This window comes from Cuculus canorus, chromosome 9 (assembly GCF_017976375.1).
Source record: "Cuculus canorus isolate bCucCan1 chromosome 9, bCucCan1.pri, whole genome shotgun sequence".
Taxonomy (NCBI): Eukaryota; Metazoa; Chordata; class Aves; order Cuculiformes; family Cuculidae; genus Cuculus; species Cuculus canorus.
Window position 1 is genome coordinate 26,062,132 of NC_071409.1, and position 18,329 is coordinate 26,080,460.

Consider the following 18,329-nt stretch of genomic DNA (forward strand, 5'->3'; position numbering starts at 1 on the left):
GAAGTCAAAAGAAGGCCCATTGAGACCAAAACTAAGTGGACAAACTTAAGTCCACTGAAGTCAATGTAAGAAGCAATTCGCATCATATCCACCACTGTCAGGTTTTTAGAGTTCCCTTTGAATTATCAAGTCCTCGCCATCATTACGGACAAGACACTCAAGCTCAAGCAACCGTGTCAACTCTTCCACTCCTCTAAAGCACCCCATGTGTTTGAACTGCGTGAGAATAAACCCTTCCACTCCTTTGGGCCACTCTCTTGACCAGGTGATGACAAGATAAAACAATCCCGCAACACACTTGCATAGATCTATGAAAGGAGAAAATATCACTTTATTTTCAGCATACAGACTAAATCCCTCCATAAAATAAGATAACGAGTGAGCACACTGGAATTAAACACTCTGCACTTACAGAGCACCCACTTTTGCCGCATCTGCTGAATCCATCATTTGCCATTCGGCGCTTGCAGCTCTCCAGCATTGCTTCCAAAAGCAGGTGCAGTATCCCCAGGAGCAACACTCCATCCACTACAACTCAAAACACGCTCCCAGTTTGCATACAAGTGCTACATTTTCCTTGAAATACTAGTTAGGTACAACACTATTTCATCATCTCAGTTCCCAAACTATGCCAGGTCCCCTCCCACCCTCCCACCAAAGCAAGAATTACTTCTACAAGGAGGTAAAATCAGCAAGCTGTAGCAATACAGACTCTTCAGAGGTGCAGAACGACGGTGTGCCGTGATTCGCAGCATGGACAGCAAGACATAAATACTGACGAGTTGCACATAGGCGCATGCACAGCATCGCCTTCGCCACAGTGCGGCTCCTTCCAGGTCACACGCTTTTCACAGGTGGAAAAAAAAAAGCCCTTCTCAACTTTAGCCCATTTAAAGCTGCCAGCAAAATCTGATTCCATGTGCTGTCCACGGGCATGTTATTGCTTGTAGGAAATAGGAGTCGATTTGGACCTACGCAGGGGATTTGTTTGCAAAGCACAAGGGTACCGGTGGCCCGAGTGGTTTCACAAACGATCGTTGAGCCGGTGTTTCCCACAGCCTCCACACCAGCATTTGGCTACAACTCTTTCTTAACATACATTGTCCCATCGCCTGGAAAAGAGCCAGTGTTGTCTCCAGATCACGAGCAGGCAGCGTTAAGTAAGCGTCACAGTTGATTTTACAAAGTTCAGCCTGGTTGTCTCTGCTCGTTCACCTGAAAACCAGGAGACCCGGGCTGTAACGGTGAAGGCCAGCAGCGCCCAATCCTCTCAGCACCCAAAAGTTAACAGGAGAGGAGCTGACACCACTGCAGAAACACCTCACGTACCCGGCGGAATGTTCAGGCTGCCAAGGACCTACCTCACCCACAGTGAACCTGACTATAGCGTTTAAAAACTCGGTCTTTACACCTTGCACCCCTAAATGAATGTGAAGTTTACTGTGAGTGTCTGTAGGAGTAATAACAGCAACTCTTGAGATTTCTTCCACGCAAACACCAACTCAGAGGCTCAACACAAACTGGTGGTGTAGATGGGAGCACCAGCCCACCCTAGACCTCCAGCTGGTCCCTGACAGCACCTCCCTAACTCTTCTCTTTCACTTACATCCTGCGCATTCCCTTCCTTTGAGGATGTATCCTGATCATAACCTTGTTTTTCGGTCTCACTAATCCTGCTCTTCAAATCAGTTCTGACTGCAAACGCTGCCCCTAACACAGCAAAGGATCATAAAACTGACAGATTATTTCTTGGCTACTGGTGCTGCAGCCGCAAGGCTACCTATAAAAACAGACACCTAACGCTTTTGGCAGGGGATCCAGACCAGCTCTGTCTCAAACAGCAGATTGGTGAAGGCGGGCTGCAGACTGCAAGGTCTCTGAGCTTCCCATACCACAAAGTGAGGTAGCAACAAGCAGCCTTCGAAAGAGCTTTATCTCCATATTTTTCCCTAGTATTAAAATCCCTTTTCCACGCAATTTAGTCAGTGAACTAGAGGCTTCTCTGGAGCAGTGGAAGAAGAGAGATGGCAAATAAATAACGAACGATAAGAAGAACTAGGCCAATAGTTTGCAAAGTTTTCCTTTTTGGTACCAGCACGGAGCACTGCTCGCTTTCAGGTGGAGAGAAATACAAAATACTTCAGTCTCTGTGAGCTTAAAGTCCGAGCGACTTCTGCACAATCTGCTTGGCAATTTTGTTAAATTGTTCTCTGTCTTCCCGCCACATCTTGGAGGCGTCTACATTGGCTCCACTTTCGTCATTTGGTTCTGAAATGAGAGAGACCGAAAGGTAGGTGTGGAGCAAGACACTCACGTGTTTTCCATAGCACCTCTGTGCAAGCGTTTCCATGGGGCTTTGGAACACTTCCTGTGCTCGGGAATACTGAAACACCGCTAAGGGAAATCCACTGGCAGCTCTCGGCTTCCTGAACGTTTCCAATTTAACTGATCACAAGAGAATATCACACCAAGGTTGGGTTTAGGTAAGAAACAAGTGGCAGAGGAGCCAGTATTTCTTTTGCTTCCGCTCTCAGCAGCAGAGCCCTGGCGAGCACATGGAGCGCACAATGCGGCACCGCCAGCACCATCCAGGGTTTCAGAACGGAACGCTACTCCCTGCAAATGTTTTTTCCGGTTCTGCGGCTTTGCAGACACAAAGCCCTCCCGACTGGGCCACCCAAACAGGCTCTGTTATTCTCTGGGATGGCTTGTTCTATTAAAAACCAACAAAACAAGCCAAGGAAACCCATAGAATGCTTTCATTTCTGCAACATCTTTCATTGGAGGATTTCGGAATGCTTTACCAAGTCCATTAAGCCCCAGTGACTCCATTTTGCTCAGAGGTAAGCTGAAACACGGGATTTATCAGGTTTTTGTGAGCAGACAGTGGGACGACTGTGACAGGATCACACAAACCACTAAGACAGAATGTACTCTACCCCTTTTGCTTCACACACTGGTCCAAACCCAGCCCAGCTCATGACAGACAGCTCACATTTGTGTCTTTCTCAACACAAGGCTGCTGGCCTGCCCTCAAAAGCCAGCAAACACACAGGTCACCTGGCTTGGTCAGCTTGAGCCTACACTGTCTGCAGAGCCAGAGCCGAGAGTTTGCCAGCAGCCTGGAAGAAGCTGTTGATGTTTTAGACTAATTCTTCCAAAAGCCATGGGAAAACAGGAGGCAGAGAACAAGAGAGCCCAAGGGAGTCCCATGCTAACCAGTCTGGGTGAGGCTGCACCACAAACCAAGTGTTCGGGGGCCACTGGAAGCCCAGTGTGGTGCTGTTTGTCTGCACAGCTTTCCAACAGTGGTTACTACTCTGAAGCTAAAACAAACCCATCTAAGAATCTGCTGCTCGCTCTTTGATAAACTTTACTGCTTTTAAACCCTCTAAATTGTCTAACACCTTTTATCATTCAAAATCTATTCAAAGGCACACAGCTCTGCCCTTTTCAGGCATTTCATAGAATCATGGAATGGTTTGGACTGGAAGGGATCTCAAAGCCCATCCAGTCCCACCCCGTCATGGGCAGGGACACCTCCCACTGGATCAGGGGCTCCAAGTCCCATCCAACCTGACCTGGAACCCCTCCAGAGATGGGGCAGCCACCACTGCTCTGGGCACCCTGGGCCAGGGCCTCCCCACCCTCACAGCAAAACACTTCTCCCTGAGACCTCATCTCAATCTCCCCTCTTTCAGCTGAAAACCATTCCCTCCTCATCCTATCCCTGCCCTCCCTGATCCAGAGCCCCTCCCCAGCTTTCCTGCAGCCCCTTTCATCCCTGGAAGCCGCTCTAAGGTCTCCCTGGAGCCTTCTCTTCTCCAGTCTGAACAACCCCAACTCTCTCAGACTGTTTTCAGTGCCTCTGTCTGTTACGTGGGAAAGGATACACCTTTCAGGGAGCTGCACACAACAGAGCGGACCCACAGCCCTTGTTGGATTTAGAGAACGCCATTTAAAAGGCCACACAAAGTTTGTCATCCTCCTGTCTTCTCAGGAAGCCTCTTCTCTTCCAGAGATGGCAGAACAAGGTGGGTTCCCAGGGTGGCAAATAACCACAGAAACAGAAGGTGCTCAGGATCTGCTGTCAGAGCTTCTGCCGATAAAACCGCAGTCCTTACCTGCCAGCATGCTCACAACCGACAGGAGGATCTTTTCCACACTCTGCACGGGACTCCACCGCTCAGCGCTGCTCTCGTATCCCATGGGATCATCCCCAGGAGCATGAAGAATAGAGATGCAAACTCTCCCATCTGGGTAAACTGTACAAGAAGCACAGGGGTTTATCGTTACTCACTGGAAACTCTTGGCCTCTCCAGATCCTGAGCACAGATGAACATTTGGACTTGGCCTTTGTATGACTGAAGCTGAACCCAGTTTTAAATTTCCTCTTCCAAAGGCAAGAGGACACAAAATCTGAAAGACAAAAATCTAGCAAAAATGTCCTTTAAACAAACCCTCCCCCAGGAGAAGCCTGATGGGAGCACTCAGCTCATTTAATAACCAGGGACAGGCTCCATGGAAAAGATAAGAGATGCAGCCTGGTGGAACAAGGCAAGGATTTATGCACAGACACGGCTCCAAGCAGGGAACTGTTGGCAGTTGAACAGTGGCAGTCACACAGCACAGAACACACATCGGAGGCCTCCACTGGACCATGACTGTAAAAAGAATTGAGCAAATGTGCTCCATTGCAGCCAGGAGGGAAAAGTGCTACTTTATCAACAATCCAGCCGATCTTATTTTGACCTGAGGTGCAACTGGAAGACTTCAGCCTGTTTTTGCTGATTTTGCTTAAAGCTCAGCTGCATTAAAGCCCACAGAAACAAGATTGACGCCTTCCCCTCCCACCTTCAGTGTCAGCAAAGCATCTACAGCAGCATGAGCTGCCGTCACAGCCATTTTACTGCACTGACTTGGTAACAAGGCCATGGGAAGATTAAAGAGGCAAAACAAAGTGAACAGAGTTCAGAACACTGCTTCAGCAACAGGGCCTAATCCTGCAGCCTCCAGAGGAATGACAAATTTAGCCCAGTACTTTCAATGCTTCGGTTCCTTGGGTGACCAAACATGTGCCATCACCAGGAGAATGAGACAAAATAGAAGAGGGAATGCCTGCTGGAAGCAGTTGTGTTCATTTCCAGTCCCTTCCATTCACCTAGCTCACAGTTGCACAAGCCTGGAAGACGTATTCACATCCCTTCCTGCGGCCCTGGGCCCCGGACTGGAGCTGGTCCAACCATAGCTCAGAGAGACAGAATCAGCACGTGCTGAATCATCACTTCTTCAAGTCTGGAAGGCACTGGTGGAGCTTGTTTTGCCTGTCAGTGACTCCGATGTTGTTGTGCCGCGCCTGGGCCACAGCCACACAGTCAAGGCAGAAAAGGTTGATTCCAGGAAGACAGATGCATCTTCCCACTTGTTCACTAAGTGCCCAGAGCAGTGGTGGCTGCCCCATCCCTGGAGGGGTTCAAGGCCAGGTTGGATGGGGCTTGGAGCAGCCTGGTCCAGTGGGAGGTGTCCCTGCCCATGGCAGGGGGGTTGGAATTAGATGATCTTTAAGGTCCCTTCCAACTCAAACCATTCTATGAAAAGGCTTATAAGGAATAATGTGATAAAGTGGCCCTAAGACAAAGCAAAATCACTGACAGCAGCACACCTAAGACAGACTCCAGCTTGGAGAGGGAGAGAATCTCCCTTGGAGAAGGCTCCCAGTGCTCCTGCTGATGGAGTTTGTTTTTAAGGCGCACAAGCATCCAACTCCCCTGCCCACCCTACTGCATCACTCACTGTTGGGATGAAACATCTCACACGTGAACCTCATCTTCGGAGGACTCAGTGGGTAGTCGAGTGGAAAGCTCAGGATGGCAGGGAAAACACCGTACTCGAAGCAGGTGTCTTCAGGACCCCTGGAAACAGAGAGAAGGCGATTCACCAAGTTTTACAGAGTGCTTTCAGCCTTTTCTAATGAGGCATCTCATGTTTGGGTTATATCATCGTCTGCAGAAAACAAAGAGTTAACGCACTTGTAGCCCACACCTCAACCTTAAATCCAAATACAGGGGTTTGGGAGTGAAGGGGGGAATCAAAGCTTGCACGCTAATTACTAGGAAGGTCACAACACTACTTAATTAGCAGGGTGTGTCTGGACATAATTGGAGTATCTGGCTTCCAGGCATGTTCCGGGATTTGAGCGTCTGCACGTCAAGAGGAGGCAGAGGCAGGTGTGGGACTCGGGGCCTTTGAAGCTGCTGCACAAGACAGAAGTGTCACACGCTGCAGCTCCAACAGAACTTATAAAACCTCCAGAGCCTCAAACTGCCAGTATCGAGCACAACCACACATAAACACTGCTCGCTATCTCATCAGAAACCTCACAGTCATGGCTGGTATAAACAAAAACACCGCGCGGGAACCGTAATTGCCCAATGCAGAACAGGGTTTCTTCAGCTCGCACCCCCTCGAGCGTACGCAGGGAACAAACTGGCTTTGTCACGGTGCTTGTAGGAACATTTCCTCATTGTGTTCATCTTCCAGTTCAAAGTGCGATCAGGTTGGGAATATAAAGACAACTATTTTATCCTCCCTACGCAAAACATTTTTGGAAAGTGAGCAGAAAAGTGTGTTAGATGTGATTTATTCCAATGTGAGGAACCAGTTCTAACACAAACATGATCACCTCTGATTGGAGAGATCACAGAACAAGCTTCACCCCTAGAAATCTCTACCAAGGAAATCTCATGTATTCAGTGAAAAGCCCTTCAAATGAGACTGTATTGTCTGGGAAATAAGGTTTGGGAATATATTTATGCCTCCTTGTCCCAAATCCCATTCTCCGTGCCAGAAGGAACGGAGAAGTTGAAAGACTCCTAACTTTACTCCACTCTCCTGAGAGTCCATCTGGAGTCCTGTGTCCAGTTCTGGAGTACCCAACATAAGAAGGAGATGGAGCTGTTGGAATGGGTCCAGAGCAGGCTACAAGGATGATCCGAGGGCTGGAACACCTCCCATACAAGGACAGGCTGAGAGAGTTGGGGTTGTTCAGCCTGGAGAAGAGAAGGCTCTGAGGAGACCTTAGAGCAGCTTCCAGTGCTGAAAGGGGCTCCAGGAAAGATGGGGAGGAGTTTTTCACAAGGGCCTGGAGTGATAGGATGAGGGGAATGGCTTGGAATTGGAAAGATTTAGCTTAAACATTAGGAAGGAATTCCTCACGATGACAGTGGGGAAGCCCTGGCCCAGGTTGCCCAGGGAAGCTGTGGCTGCCCCATCCCTGGAGGTATTCAAGGCCAGGTTGGACAGGGCTTTGGGCAGCCCAGTCCGGTGGGAGGTGTCCCTGCCCAAGGTAGGGGGTGGGAATTAGATGATCTTTAAAGTCCCTTCCACCCCAAACTGTTCTATGATTTTAACAGTTAAGACTGCAATTGGTAACCCACAGAGACTGGCAAACCCTAAAGACTTCAGAGATTCAGTGTCTTCTGCTTTGGGATTCCAGATGAAGACTTGGATGTAGACAAACACAAGAACTATGCGATTTAAACCTGAATGTTGGCACTGGCCGGTAAGATGAGAGAAATACATCACTAAATGAACACTAAACCATCTCAACGGTTTTGGCCTTTTCCCCTAATTCAGCTGGGATTCAATTCACAGCTAAGAATAAAGTGAATGCATCTTTTTCTTGAACAACTTAATTGCAGCTGTGTTTTCAAGGCTCATTATTGAACTTCTAAGGGTACGTACACACACGCACCGGGAACTGGGGGGTGTCTTGTGTTCTGTTTTGAGTGCAAACACACAGCCTAAAGGGCTCTTCTGTCAAACCTATTCCCCCAATACACTCTGGTTAGGCCCCCTATTATGGGAGCAAAACGCTTTTGTTTCAGTCATTCACTGCTGCCAGGATCAACTTCAAAGAAATCATTAATGTTAATGCAAGACAGCATTTGAAACTACAAAACCCTCAGAAGGCTGCAGAATTGAAATTTGACCGCATCACTGCTGGTTCAAAAAGGACAACAGTGGGGCCAGAGAGATACAGAGCACAGCACCTTTGCCAAGCACCTCGACTGCTCTGCAAAGGGCTTCACGTGCCCCACCCTCCAGGCCTCTGTACGTGCGCAGTGCTCTCATTCGAGCTGCTGGGCTCCGTCTGACCTGCTGGGCTGCCTGAAGTCCAGGCTACCCAGTACTGGATGAGGGTTCCTCCAAGGAACGGACAGACCACACAGTGGGAATGTTCATCCCACTGAGCACAGAGCCTCGAGCCAACAGGACACTTCCCTTCAGCAGCTCCCGTGCCCCAGGAGTAAAACAGCTTGCAAGAAGCAACCCTGTGCACAGGGCAGGCGCTCATTCTGCACAGCCCAGCACCGTGCACACAGCAGTATCTGCTCAAATGGGAGAGCAAAGCACAGGGACGATTGACTCTACTCTCAGCTTCTGGAACATTTGTATCAGGCTGCTTATTTGTAAAAAGATGCTGGAAAACAACCAAATCTCAAAGTCATCAGATACCCCGACGGGGAATTCCATGCTAAACAAAAGTCATCAGCCTAATTGTGGCTCTAATTACCTTTCTTGACAGGGTTATGATACGCTGACTTCAATTTATGCTCTTTAGTTTGCAAGCAAGTTTTAGGCTGATAAAGTTCTTTGCAGGTCAGCAGGTGTGGGTCTTTTCAAGATAACTTTTAACAGCCACAGCCACGCACGTACCAGCCAGAGACAGCAAAGCTTGGCCTTCAACAGGAAAACTCCAGACCCTGCAGGGACCTTGCGCAGCGCAAACAAGTCGAACGCATTTGTGGTGAACTCTCCTGACAAGCTGGGGCCATCCACCACCACGACAACGTCACCTGGTTACAAAGATTGGGCTGTCATCAATGTTCTAATTGGAAAGATACGGATTTGATGGGTGGACCGTTCAGTGGATAAGGAATTGGTTGGATGGTTGCATCCGGAGAGTAGTGGTCGATGTCCATATGGAGATCAGTGACAAGTAGTGTCCCCCAGCGGTCCATACTGGAACCAGGGCTGATTAATATAACCATCAATGCTATAGCCAGCGAGATTGAGGGCACCCTCAGCAAGTTTGCAGATGACACTAAGCTGAGCGGTGCAGTTGTCACACCAGAAGGATGGGATGGCATCCAGAGGGACCTGGACAGGCTGGAGAAGTGGGGCTGGGAGAACCTCATGAGGTTCAACAAGGCCAAGGGCAAGGTCCGACACTTGGGTAAGAGCAATCTGTGGTGTCAATCCAGGCCGGGGGATGATGTGATCAGGAGCTGCCCTGAGGAGAAGGACTTGGGGGTACGGGGGAAGAAAAGCTCGACAGGAGCCAGCAATGTGTGCTCACAGCCCAGAAACCACCTGTGTCCTGGGCTGCATCCAGAGCGGTGGGACCAGTAGGGAGGGAGGGAATTCTGCCCCTCTGCTCCGCTCTGAGAGACCCACCTGGAGCCCTGGGTCGAGTCCTCAGCACAAGGACATGGAACTGTTGGAATAGGTCCAGAGGAAGCCACGGAGATGATCTGAGGGCTGGAGCCCCTCTGCTATGAGGACAGGCTGGGAGGGTTGGGCTTGTTGAGCCCAGAGAAGAGAAGGCTCCGGGGACACCTTAGAGCAGCTTCCAGTGCTGAAAGGGGCTCCAGGAAAGCTGGGGAGGGGCTTTACACAAGGGCCTGGAGTGACAGGACAAGAAAGAATGGCTTTGAATTGGAAGGGGCAAGATTTAGATTAGGCATTAGGAAGAAATTTTTCACAATGAGGGTGAGGAGGCCCTGGCCCAGGGTGCCCATTCCATGACTCTATGCTTTCCCACCCGGCTGCACATCTCTGCTGCTCACGCTGCACTCTCAGTGCTGGATCTGTTCTGGTCACTTGGGAAGCGTCAGAAATGCTCTGTCGCTCAGACTGTCTGTCAATGCAGCCTGAACATTTCTATGCTTAACATTTACCTTGCTGCAGGCAAGGATGCTGGAAATACAGATTATTTACGGCCATTATTTCAAGTGGCATGATTTTTATCTCCGAGCCAAGTGCTTACATCAACCTGCACAGCCTCTGCATTAATAACTGGGCGATGTCTTTGCTCTCTGTTTTCTATGCTCTAGCTATATAGAAATCTGATGAAGGAGAAAAATGTGTTCTGTTCTCTTCACTGCTACACTACTCACCTTTTGCACTTCATCTGCCTAAAAATTGAAAGCCAACTTCACTTTAATTCCCCCAACTGCCCTTCTTTCACTCCCAGCATCTCACACAGCTCACCTGAGATTACAAAACATACGAGATTATCACGGACAAATACAAACAAGTCCTTTCTGCTCTCCAACTCACGCAAACCCTGCTGCTCAGGGAGTTTTGTAAAGAGATGAAAGTAACCAAGTCTGTGTAGGGTAAACACTTTTCTACTATATCGCAGCTTCAGAATTTAACAGATCTTAAAGTAATATTTTCATAATTCATTATGACACACACACACAACACAGAAACCAAAATTAAACCACCTCCGCCTCTCGTCCTGCGCTGACAAAGACAAGAAGCTCACACTCAGCACTTTAAAAGCTTTAAAGTCTGCAAGCGGCTCGCCTGTTGTTTAAGAATTGGTTACAGGAAACAACAGAAAATGTATTTTCTAGGTAATGAATCAAATCTAAAACTACTTCTGTGTGTCCCCCATGCCTCAACCGCACAATCCCTGCTACGGGAAAGTACTAATAGGAGGGAATTTCCTTCCATATTATCATAGAACAGTTTGGGCTGGAAGGGACCTTAAAGCCCACCCAGTTCCAAGCCCCTTGCCACGGGCAGGGACACCTCCCACTGGATCAGGGTGTTCCATAGGTGTGTTAAATCCTCTGGGATTTCTGCACTCCAGCTGTGTGCACTCAGGTAGGAACCTCACAAGCCACGCATTTCAGCAGCAATAACTACTCCACTTCCAGAAAGAGAACACGTAAGACACTGCAAACAAAATCACTGGTGTCAGGCAACAAATTGCCCTTTTCCATGCTAAGTGTTCATTTTTAAGGGATTGTGCTGATCTGTTCGTCACAGGGTGAATCACTGCACATAAGCTGAGGCATTTGCCAGTCTTCCTACCCATCAGCAAACACACAGCAGTGACCCAAACCTCGACCAAGGCCTAAAATAACTCAGAGGCCACGCAAAAGGATCACCCACGCAGCCAGCTTGTGTGAAATAGGCGATGCAATATAGCGTGGGATGCATTTGTGTTGGTTATGTGCCTAACCAAGAGACAGATATCTTGTTTCTTAATTTCTAGACAACACGCTACAAGCAAACCGAGGCAGGAAAACTCTGCCACCCACGCCAGCTGGGAATCTCCTCAGTCAGCACTTGTGGCTGCAGGGCAAACATGCCTAACCGTACACGGTGAGCAGGGCCACAGCCACTGCCTGCCACCCTGCCGGTGTCCTCCAGGAACCCCAGCCCTGGCTGAAGGGAAGGAAACCTTTGATCCAGTTGGACACGTCCCTACCCATGGCAGGGGGTTGGAATTGGGTGGGCTTTGAGGTCCTTTCCAACCCAAACCCTTCTCTGATTCTATGGAAGTGTATCCCACAGGAAAATTCCTGCCAAATCCGCCAGTTACTGATGCTGAACATTGCCTACTAGAATGACACTCATACAACAAATGACCAATTGACCCCCAGTGCTGCCTCTGCCACACAGTTTAAACTCCCAATATAATTCCCTGATTGGGTCAAAGAAGTTCCCAGCCAAGGTCTGCAGAACTGATATTGTTTTTTCACACTTGCTCTCCTAGAAGCTGACCACAGCATGCAAGTGCCGATTTGTGATAGAAAATGATACACGAGTGCCGATTTGTGATAGAAAACAATATTAACTCACATAATCAGAGCCTCCCACTCAAAGAAGTTCTCTTCATTCATGGGACCTAGTAAGAAAAAACAAAACCAAGTTCAGCGTTGCCCACACACAGGGCTACAACGTCCCAGTGCACAAACGCCATCGAGCTCCTCACCTGCTACGATTCCCTCCGGCGGGTTCAGGGTCAGCTCTGTGGAAACAGAAACACAAGGCAGGTTAACATGACCTGCACGGCCCAGCATTGCAGCCAGCGCTGGGGTGGCCACAGCTTGGCACAGAGGCCCCACCAGCAAACACACTGGGAGAAAGCCTTGAGGACACTGTAGAAGGAATCTTCTGGCCATGCTTTACTGGGCAAAAATCCGCATCTAGAAGGCCCAATGCTCCACTGCTAACTTCCTCATGCAAGGCAGTTTTCTAGGCAAAATTATTTGGCATTTTTCATAGAAATGTGCTTTTTCATAGAATCATGGAATGGTTTGGGCTGGAAGGGACCTCCTTTCAGGGCACTGTAGACATTGATGAGGTCTCCCCTCAGCCTCCTTTTCTCCAAGCTAAACAGCCCCACGGCCCTCAGCCGCCTCTCAGAACCCTTGTTCTCCAACCCCTTCCTCAGCTCCGTTCCCTTCTCTGGATGCACTCCAGCCCCTCAATGTCCTCCTTGGAGTGAGGGGCCCAAAACCCAGGATTTGAGGTGCAGCCTCACCAATGCTGAGTCCATGGGCATGATCCCTTCCCTGCTCCTGCTGGCCGTGCTGTTTTTGATACAGGCCAGGATGCTGTTGGCCTTCTTGGCCACCTGGGCCACTGCTGGCTCATGTTCAGACACTATCGACCAACACCCCCAGGTCCTTCTCTGCCAGGCAGCTTTCCAGCCACTCCTCTCCAAGCCTGGAGCTGCACGGGATTGTTATGACCCAAATGCAGGACCTGGCACTTGGCCTTGTTGAACCTCATCCCATTGGTCTCAGCCCATGGATTGAGCCCAGCCAGGTCCCTCTGCAGAGCCTCCCTGCCCTCTAGCAGATTGACACTTCTGCCCAGCTTAGTGTTATCCGCTAGCTTAATAAGGGTACACTCAAGCCCTTCATCTAGATCATGGATAAAGATATGATGTTTTCAGACAGAAAGGAGATGTCAAGCCTGGGAACTCCTAGAATTTCCCTCTATCTTGTGACTCTCTCTAATAAGAAAATCCCCCCGATATTCCCCACCACTTCCCTAGAAACGCCTGGCAGCCTTTGTGCGTTCCTGCCACAGGCAGTCATGCCGACATATGCCATGCGGCTCTCCACCCCCAAGGAAAACTGCGGTAACGGGAAGCAAGAGCCAAGTTCCACCAAGCAAAGGGTCTTTTATGAGGATCGAAACCGAATTCTCCACTTCACTTTGCTCAGAAAGAGGCAGGCAGGGAGGGGAGGAAGGAGACAGGCAAAGAGGGAGGGAAGGAGGCAGGGAGGGAGAGAAGGAAGGAGGCAGGCAAGGAGGCCCGCAGCGAGGCCCGAGGCAAGGCCTGGCCTGGCCCGCCCCACCCACACCCGGCCCGCGGCCTCCCACCCTCCCGAGCTTGAAGAAGGATTCAACCAGCAGGGGCAGCGCGGGGAAGGAACCCCTGGAGCGCCCGGTCCTGCCGCCCCCGGACTCACGCTTGTACTCGGCCATCAGCCGCTTCAGCGCCGTCCCCGCCATGGCGCGGCCCCCCCGCCGCTTCCGGGTGAGCGGCCAGAGCGGCCGCGTGCCTGCCGCTCCGCCCGCGCCTCTCTATAGCCCCCGCCCGGACGGCCCAGTGCCGGCCGCTCCGCCCGCGCCTCTCTATGATGCCCGCCCGGGCCGCCCAGTGCCGCGCATGCGCAGAGCGACTCCATGGACTCAGAGAGGTTTAGGCTGGGAGGGACCTCAAAGCCCATCCAGTCCCACCCCTGCCATGGGCAGGGACACCTCCCACTGGATCAGGGGCTCCAAGCCCCATCCAACCTGGCCTGGAACCCCTCCAGGGATCGAAAGGCGGCTGAGGGCCCTGGGGCTGTTTAGCCTGGAGAAGAGGAGGCTGAGGGGAGATCTCATCGCTGTCTGCAACTGCCTGAAAGGAGGTTGTGGTGAGGTGGGTGCTGAGCTCTGCTCCCGAGGGACAGACAGGAGGAGAGGGAATGGCCTCAAGCTGCCACAGGGACCTTCAAATTGGGCATTAGGAAAACCTTCACTGAAAGGGTTCTCAAGCACTGGCAGAGGCTGCCCAGGGATGTGATTGAGTTACCATCCCTGCAAGGGTTTAAAAGATGGGTGAGGTGCTCAGGCACGTGGTTTAGTAGCGGACAGGTATGGTTGGACTCGATCTCAAAGGTCCTTTCCAACCTAGGAATCCAACCCTGAATCCTAGCAGGGGAGAGGTGACAGAAGTCAGCCAGTCAACAGGAAAGGCAGGTGAGGATGGCACAGAGCAGCAGCGGGCAACAGGCTGGCCTTCAGGAATATGCACCTAGAGCAGCCCCACACTTGGCGTGGAGCTCAAACCCATCTCACCAACATGTTTAAATTCCAGACGCCAAGGAGCAGGAGAGCGGGCAGTTATTGTTCCGAACACACGCACACTCATCTCTTCCCTCGCTTCCAAAAGCTCCTCCGCACACAGAGTCAAGCACATGGAAAGGCCTTTCCCCTCACTTAGAGGTGACATTTCTCTACTTAAAACAAGTATGAAAGAGAAAGCTGATGCGCACGGCAGCAGTTCCTGCTGTGGGAGACAGCGAGGTGCAAAAGGCAGCACCAGCGAGTGGACGGACTCTTCCTGTCGCGTGCTGGAGCTGCAGGGATGGGTTCCTCTTCCTGTAGGCTTGCGCAGCAAAATCCCTGCCAGGAGCATCAGCTTTCATAGCAGCTGCTCCTCTAACTCTGGTTTGGACGATAATTCAGGACAACTCCCATTTCTGCATTAAAAAAGTATATTTCAGATGACTTCATCATACCATGACAAAGCACAGGTAAATCCGCAAGGTTTCAAACTCCGACTCCCTACCAAGCATCGCATCCGCATGTACCTGCTGTGTGTCGTAGGTGTAAAGCTTCGGAAGCGACTGCCTTTGCACCACGTGCTAAAAACTGCAAATAAGCATCTCTCTTCCTTCTCCTGGGCAAACCTGAAAAGGCAATCTTGACACTCACAGCTGGCATGGGAATACATGGAATTATTTACATGATTAGAATTGAACAGAGAGGCAGGACAAGAGCCAGGAATGAACACCCCGTGTCCTAATACGCGGATAAAGATTTAGGCCACAGGTTTATAGTAAAAAAAAAAAAAAAAAAACCCAAAATAAAAAGCCAACAGAAAAGATAACTAGAGAGAGACACCGCGTATCACTTAATCGGAACGTAAATCAAATCGGCCCAATTCCAGACACAATCCCTGCAGATCCTGTTGGACTTTGCACACGCAGCACGGCACGGATAACAAGCAATTCTGGTAAACGTCCTCTAAGGTTGAGAACAATCCGTGTGATCGGCATGTTCATTTGTTTACTGTTTTGTAGCAAATCCAAGGAGAGATGAGAGAGTGAGGTGGGGGGGATGAGGATCCTTAAATTCCTCTTCTCCAAAGGACAGCATGTCTTAGCACACTCCTCCTGTCTGTTGTTGGAACACATCAATGGTGTCTTCATCTTCCATCTCCAGCTGCCGGAGGAACACGGGAAAAACAGGACTTGAGTTGCACATGGTTACAAAAGCACTCACCTCTCTGGTCCTAACTGGTACCAGCAAGAGAGCACTGCAGCTGTAATTTTAATTAATTAATGCATGAATCATAGAATCACAGAATTATTTGAGTTGGAAGGGACCTCAAAGCCCATCCAGTCCCACCCCTGCCATGGGCAGGGACACCTCCCACTGGATCAGGGGCTCCAAGCCCCATCCAACCTGGCCTGGAACCCCTCCAGGGATGGGGCAGCCACCACTGCTCTGGGCACCCTGGGCCAGGGCCTCACCACCCTCACAGCAAAATATTTCTCCCTGAGATCTCATCTCAATCTCCCCTCTTTCAGCTGAAAACCGTTTCCCTTGTCCTATCCCTGCACTTCCTGATCCAGAGCCCCTCCCAGCTTTCCTGGAGCCCCTTTCAGCATTGGAAGCTGCTCTAAGGTCTCCCCACAGCCTTCTCTTCTCCAGGCTGAACAACCTCAACTCTCTCAGCCTGCCCTCATAGCAGAGGTGCTCCAGCCCTCAGACCATCTGCGTGCCTCCTCAGGACACATTCCAACCATTCCCTCTCCTTCTTATGTTGGGGATTCCAGAACCAGACACAGGGCTCCAGGTGGGGTCTCACCAGAGCAGAGTGGCAGAATCCCCTCCCTCACTGATTTGGATGCAGCCCAGGACACGGTCTGCTTTCTGGGCTGCAAGTGCACATTGAAATGTTTTTTTCAGCCATCACCAGAGCAGGCACTCCATCATTTTTCCAATCGGCGCCTTCCCAATCCTGAAACTATTTCAGGGGCACACTCAACCCTCAGACTGCACTCAGCAGTTCAGTGTCTTCCACAACAGTTGTCCAACCAAGCCTCCCTTCTGCTCCCTGTCCAGGACATTCCCCACACGGACTGCAGTTCCAGCACAGCTCTGAACTGGCTGACGAAGAAGTGGGACAGAGCCGAAACTGCCAGCAATTCCCATGGGTCTCCTCAACAAGAGCACCCCAGGGCCGGCTTCTCCAGCACCTGTGCTCCTATTTTCCTACCCCTGAAGCAGCAAAAATATCCAAAGGGAAAATCATGTAGAAATGCTGTGTTCCGTACCTGTGCGGGGGTGTCTGCTTCGTTAATCGGCTGTCCGTCAAACCGGAATCGGATCTGCCTCATCGACAAGCCCTGCAAACGTAAAGGAAGCAACAGTGAGAAACCTTGCTCTGGGCTTTGAATCCAAACCTAACATTTAAAGATTACCATCAGAACAAACATTGACAAAATTGAGCTTGGAAAAATTTAGCCAGGCAGGAAGCCTGGTGCCTCCGGCTCGCCGCAGAAAGCGAGGCAGCGGAGCGAGGTCCTGCTGGGACTCCATGCGGCAGGTGCAGGTGAGGCGTCTGATCCTGTTCCACCAGGCACAAGCACCAAAAGGCCATTTGCATGGGTAATTTTAAGGAGAGACATGGGATAGGAGGAAACCCTCAATGGAAATCACAGCATGGGAGAACTGAGTTTGTGCCATTTTTCAAAGAGAAACCCACTCCGTATGGAGCTGATGAAGTTTCCAGAGGCACCAGGGTGACAGGGCTGAAACCCCAGAGCCAGGACCAGACCCAAGAGCGTTTCCACATCCTTGAGGTGAAAGAGGCTGCTTTCCCACCAGGAGAGCGAATCCCCAGTGCTCCTGCGGGGCTGGAGGAGGCGTGGGGAAGCCCTGCCGCCCCGGGGTTGGGGGGATTCCCGCCGCCCACCTGCCGCTCGCAGTAGGCCTTCATGAGCTTGCTGAGCGGCGTGTGCCGCTTGATCTTGAACTGCACCACCGAGCCGTCCTGCCCCGCCACCTTCAGGTTGATGTGGTCGTTCTCGGTTTTCACGCCTTCCTGCAAGAGAAACGGGAAGGGGCGGCTGGGTGGGCGCCTCCTCCACCTCTCTTCCTCCACCACCACCTCCTCCTCCTCCTCATCATCATCTTCCTCCTCTACCACCTCCTCCTCCTCTACCACCTCCTTCTGCTCCTCTTCTTCCTCCACCTCCCCCTCCTCCTCTTCTTCCACCTCCTTCTCCTCTTCTTCCTCCACCACCTCCTCCTCTTCTTCCTACACCTCCTCCTCCTCTTCTTCCTCCAACTCCTCATCTTCCTCCACCACCTCCTCCTCCTCTTCTTACTACACCTCCTCTTCCTCCACCACCTCCTCCTCATCTTCCTCCACCTCATCTTCCTCCACCACCTCCTCCTCCTCATCTTCCTCCACCTCCTTCTCCTTCTCCACCACCTCATCCTCCTCATCTTCCTCCATCACCATCACCACCTCCTCCTCCTCCTCATCCTCCTCCTCATCTTCCTCCATCACCTCCTCCTCCCCCTCCTCCACCGCTTCCCCCCCCATCTTGGCGCCGCACGGCGGAAGGCGGGGCGGGGCGGGGCCCCCCGGCAGCCCTGCCCCAGCGGCGGAGAGGCCTCCCGCGGTACCCGCCGGGCCTCACCTTGGGCTTTTCCTCCGACATCGCGGCGGGGCGGGACCGGGATGGGGCCGCGGGGCGGGGGGGGAAGCGGCCCGCGCGGGACCTCGCGCCGCCGCCGCCTCTTGCCGCCCGCGGGAGCGCGCGCGCCCCGGCCCCGCCGAACGGTCACGTGACCGCCGGGCAGCGGGCGGGGACAGCGACCGCGCGCACCTCCCCGGGCAACCGGAAGTGCCTCGAGGGGAAAGGGGGCGAGGGGCGGGGTCGATGTCGAGACGTCATTGGGCGGGGTCAGAGGCGGGGCCGAGGGGGACAGCGCTGAAGGAACCA

The 18,329-nt window shown here is 51.5% G+C and overlaps 2 protein-coding genes across 2 annotated transcripts; both read right to left on the reverse strand.

Annotated features, from left to right (window-relative positions):
* Window positions 1-659: 659 nt before the first annotated feature.
* On the reverse strand, window positions 660-13,670 carry UBE2G2 (ubiquitin conjugating enzyme E2 G2). The gene is made up of 6 exons (XM_054074597.1): window positions 13,509-13,670; window positions 12,017-12,052; window positions 11,884-11,929; window positions 5,794-5,912; window positions 4,125-4,265; window positions 660-2,268 (listed from the first exon to the last, which is right to left on the reverse strand). The coding sequence occupies exons 1-6, from the start codon at window positions 13,549-13,551 to the stop codon at window positions 2,156-2,158; spliced, it is 498 nt and encodes a 165-aa protein (XP_053930572.1). The 5' UTR covers window positions 13,552-13,670; the 3' UTR covers window positions 660-2,155.
* Window positions 13,671-14,792: 1,122 nt separating this feature from the next.
* LOC104065289 (small ubiquitin like modifier 3) lies at window positions 14,793-18,215 on the reverse strand. Its single transcript, XM_054074598.1, has 4 exons — window positions 18,024-18,215; window positions 17,291-17,419; window positions 16,650-16,721; window positions 14,793-15,531 (listed from the first exon to the last, which is right to left on the reverse strand). Exons 1-4 carry the CDS (start codon window positions 18,042-18,044, stop codon window positions 15,469-15,471), a joined length of 285 nt encoding a protein of 94 aa, XP_053930573.1. The 5' UTR covers window positions 18,045-18,215; the 3' UTR covers window positions 14,793-15,468.
* Window positions 18,216-18,329: the final 114 nt, after the last annotated feature.

Excerpts from the sequence above, each read along its gene's own strand:
- UBE2G2 (XM_054074597.1), bottom strand. The coding sequence starts at position 13,551 with ATGGCGGGGACGGCGCTGAAGCGGCTGATGGCCGAGTACAAGC. Across the intron at positions 5,913-11,883 it reads GAGTGGGAGGCTCTGATTAT|GGGTCCTGAAGACACCTGCT; the intron begins GTGAGTTAATAT and ends CTCTGTTTCCAG. Across the intron at positions 4,266-5,793 it reads TGAGATGTTTCATCCCAACA|TTTACCCAGATGGGAGAGTT; the intron begins GTGAGTGATGCA and ends CTTCTTGTACAG.
- LOC104065289 (XM_054074598.1), bottom strand. The coding sequence starts at position 18,044 with ATGTCGGAGGAAAAGCCCAAG. Across the intron at positions 17,420-18,023 it reads TGTCGGAGGAAAAGCCCAAG|GAAGGCGTGAAAACCGAGAA; the intron begins GTGAGGCCCGGC and ends TTTCTCTTGCAG. Across the intron at positions 15,532-16,649 it reads AAGCAGACACCCCCGCACAG|CTGGAGATGGAAGATGAAGA; the intron begins GTACGGAACACA and ends TTCCTCCGGCAG.